The sequence below is a fragment of the Boleophthalmus pectinirostris genome, unplaced genomic scaffold, assembly GCF_026225935.1.
Source record: "Boleophthalmus pectinirostris isolate CB_2022bp ecotype Guang Dong unplaced genomic scaffold, ASM2622593v1 HiC_scaffold_9, whole genome shotgun sequence".
Lineage (NCBI taxonomy): Eukaryota > Metazoa > Chordata > Actinopteri > Gobiiformes > Gobiidae > Boleophthalmus > Boleophthalmus pectinirostris.
The window spans coordinates 13,535,284-13,538,700 of NW_026571541.1; the positions used below are offsets into that span (position 1 = coordinate 13,535,284).

Sequence of the window (3,417 nt, forward strand, 5' to 3'; positions counted from 1 at the left end):
TGCATTAAAAACAAACATCAAAATTTTAAAATAAATTCTGAACTGGACAGGGAGCCAGTGCAAGGAGTACAGGACACTGTCGTGTTTAGTCAGGTGATTAGATAGTTGTAATATCTTGTACATGTCCAGAACACATATCTATGAGTCAGCAACATTATCACATGACATCTGAGTCCTTGTGCCAAAGTGTCCATGTTCACTTCCTGCTCATCAAACTGTCCTCTCTTCTGTGTGTGTGAGTGTGTGTGAGTGTGTGTGCGTGCGTGCGTGGGTGTGTGTGTGAGTGTGTGTAAGTGTGTGTATAAAAGAGCAGAGTGATGCTGTTGCTCATCAGTGTCTGAACTTCTGCCACGATGTTGTGCTTCATGAGCGTCCTCTGTGAGTATAACACCTCCACACCTCTGTGTGTTTAGACTCTACAGCTACAGTAACACACACATGTGCTGAACTGTTTCAGGGCTGGCTGCCACATGCCTGGACACAGCAACAGCGTCCTACGCTTTGTCCACCACCAAAGTGACCACGTGTGACACTCTGGGCTATGTGCATCGCCTCAGCTGTGGTGAGTCTGTCTCAGTACAGTACAAAGTACTGTGTACACTGTGAGTGTGGGACTGGAGTTAGATTACTACATAAAGTACTACTGTGACCTGCCTGTGAAGTATAGTTGAATACTTACAGTTGAATATGTTGTTGACACAGAGCGTGGAGTGATTGCTGTACAGGCTGCACTGTACGGACGCCTGGACAGAGAGACCTGCAGTGAGGGATGGACCAATAACCTGAAAGACATCACCTGCTCCCAAAGCGGCACCAAAGCAGTCCTTCAGAACAGGTTCATCTCGCCTCATGTTTGTGAGACCTGGGTTCATGGCAAAGCTCCACATTCTTATCATTGTTATCCACAGATGTGATGGGAAGACGACCTGTGAGGTAATCACAAATGCTTTCCGCTTCTCTGACCCGTGCTATGGCACCTACAAATATCTGGAGAGCACCTACGCCTGTGTGCTGGAGGTCAGCAGCAGTGTGGTGTGTGAGCACTACAACACCAGACTTCAATGTGGTACAGTAGAACTATGCAGTCCAGTAGAACTAGAACATTGGAATGCTCTACAGCAGGGGTGCTCACACTTTTTCAGCATGTGAGCTACTTACAAAATGACCAAGTCATAAAGATCTACCTAATACAAAGCCAAGCAAACTGCACTGAAACACTCTGTGCCCCTTTTTTGGACCCTCCCCCACAGTTTGAGAACCTCTTCTTTAAGAGAACTTCCTCTGGCACTTTACACAAAACTGTGAAAAAAGTGAAGGAAGATTTTTAAACCTGTTTTTTAAAGTTCCAAACTGGAGTTTCATTCTTTTCTGGTTTTGCAGTGATATTTACCAGCCTCTGCACATTTACCAAACCAAACGCACATTGTGACAAACACAGATGCATTTGTGCACTTTTGTTAGACAAACTTCAGCCAAATGTGGCAGTAGGTCTGTTCTGTAGATCCGCTCTATGCTGTAGACCTGCTTTGTGCCAACACTGGAACACAAATTTAGACTGGTTTTTGCTTCACGTTTGGTCTTGCTCTTCTAATCAGCCGCACTGTGGGAGGGGCTTGTGTTCGCTGTACGCAGGAAGGAGCGAGAGCGTGAAAAGGCGAGGGGCGGCGTGCTGACGTGAGGCAGATGGACAGGTAGGATGTTTAGGAAGTTGAACCTGCCCTGTGATGCACACTGGTACACGAGGGCACACGCTGTCGCAGACGAGCCGTGCATAGGGAGCGTGTGTGTTTGTGATGTGCCGTAGAGTCTCCGCGGGTTTCAAATGAGCGCACAGGCTGCACTGAGACGCCCCACACGCTCCTGCACCCGCTACAAGTTTATTACCAACAGCAGCGGCCGTAATGAAATATGATCACACTTGTTGAGTGTCAGACCTCGAGTGAGAGACAAGACTGAGTCCAAACGCAAGTCCAAGACGAGACACGGCGATCTACCCACACGACCTTGGAGATCGACTGGTAGATCGCGATCGACGTATTGAGCACCCCTGCTCTACAGTGTTTAACATGTGTGTGGTTTATTGAACATACTTACAGTTGTGATGTAGTAGTGATGCTCTTTCCTCTCACAGGGCAGGGTCAGGTGATCCATGTGCTTTCGGCGTACTACGGTCGCACTGACCACTCCACCTGCTCTGAAGGACGTCCTCAGTCTCAGCTCCAAAATATCCAGTGCAAACTCTCCGTCATCAGCAACGTGGCTCAAATGTAAAAAAAGTCTTTATGATAAGTTTTCTATCTGAAGTTAAAGAGGCACAATGTGAAGTTAAACAGACACAGACTTTCAGAGGGAGGTGCTGCCTTCTGTTTGTAGTTATTGTAAAGTGAAGTATAGTAAAGTTATTGTTTCGCCAGGAATGTTCCACAGTATGGTATTAAAACTTATATATCGATCTGGTGACACCACGTCACCATACCAAGTAACAGGTCAGCTCTGTGGAGAGGCACACCTCACAGTCAGAATGCAGGTTTTTCAATGTTTAATGCCATACTGTGGAACATTAGTCCCACTGGTGAATGGTCACATTTTTGTACAGCACAAAGTGCTTTACATCAGTGAACCACTCACCCTTTCACACACACTCATACACCAGTGTACTGAGACATTAGGGGCAAGGTGGGTTAAGTGTCTTGCCCAAGGACACAACAACAGCTGTGGGAGCTGGAATCACACTGACAACCTGTGTGTCAGTGGATCTGACCACTCAATCAGTAATGTTTGTCAAGAGCAAGATTCAAACCACCAACTTTCAAATCTACCTCCTTACCTTGATTCTCCAGGTGCAATGACAAATCCAGCTGTTCGGTCGGAGCCAGTAACTCTGTGTTTGGAGACCCCTGTGTGGGGACCTACAAGTACCTGGATGTCAAGTACATCTGCCAGAGTGAGTGTTTGAGTCTAATGCACCGACAGAACAACCATTTAGTTTATAATATTATTTGGTTCTGTAAAGCACTCACCTGGTTTAGTCCTGGGTTAGTCTTGAATTATTTCTGCTTTGGTCACTGATTAAAGTCCTTGCCTGGACCTGGCTTGGACCTGGTTTAATCTTGGTCTTAAAACTATAAGTTGACATTTTCCAACATTAGTGGAACGTCTTAATTTGGCTGTGGTTTAGTCCCTGGTTCAGTCCTGGTTTAGTCCTGGTTTGGGTCTGCTTTTGTTCCTAGTTCAGTCCTGGTTTATGATCTATTTAGTTCTGGTTTGGTCGCTAGTTCAGTCCCTGATTTTTGTTTTGTGGGGTAACACAAATGCTTTGCGCTTCTCTGATCTCATCCCACTGTTTCCAGGTCCTCAGCCGGCAGTCAGTGTGGTGTGTGAGCACTCCACCGCCCACCTCCGCTGTGGTACAGTACA

General features: G+C 46.4%; 1 protein-coding gene across 1 annotated transcript in view; it reads left to right on the forward strand.

Annotated features, from left to right (window-relative positions):
- Nucleotides 1–312: 312 nt before the first annotated feature.
- The window catches only part of LOC110169983 (uncharacterized), a 13,017-nt gene continuing 9,912 nt past the window's right edge, over nucleotides 313–3,417 (forward strand). The window contains exons 1-7 of the mRNA XM_055147864.1: nucleotides 313–378; nucleotides 458–562; nucleotides 703–835; nucleotides 909–1,066; nucleotides 2,132–2,267; nucleotides 2,841–2,944; nucleotides 3,351–3,412. Coding sequence (XP_055003839.1) covers nucleotides 354–378; nucleotides 458–562; nucleotides 703–835; nucleotides 909–1,066; nucleotides 2,132–2,267; nucleotides 2,841–2,944; nucleotides 3,351–3,412 — 723 coding nt within the window. The 5' untranslated portion in view covers nucleotides 313–353. The remainder of the gene's footprint in view (nucleotides 379–457; nucleotides 563–702; nucleotides 836–908; nucleotides 1,067–2,131; nucleotides 2,268–2,840; nucleotides 2,945–3,350; nucleotides 3,413–3,417) is intronic.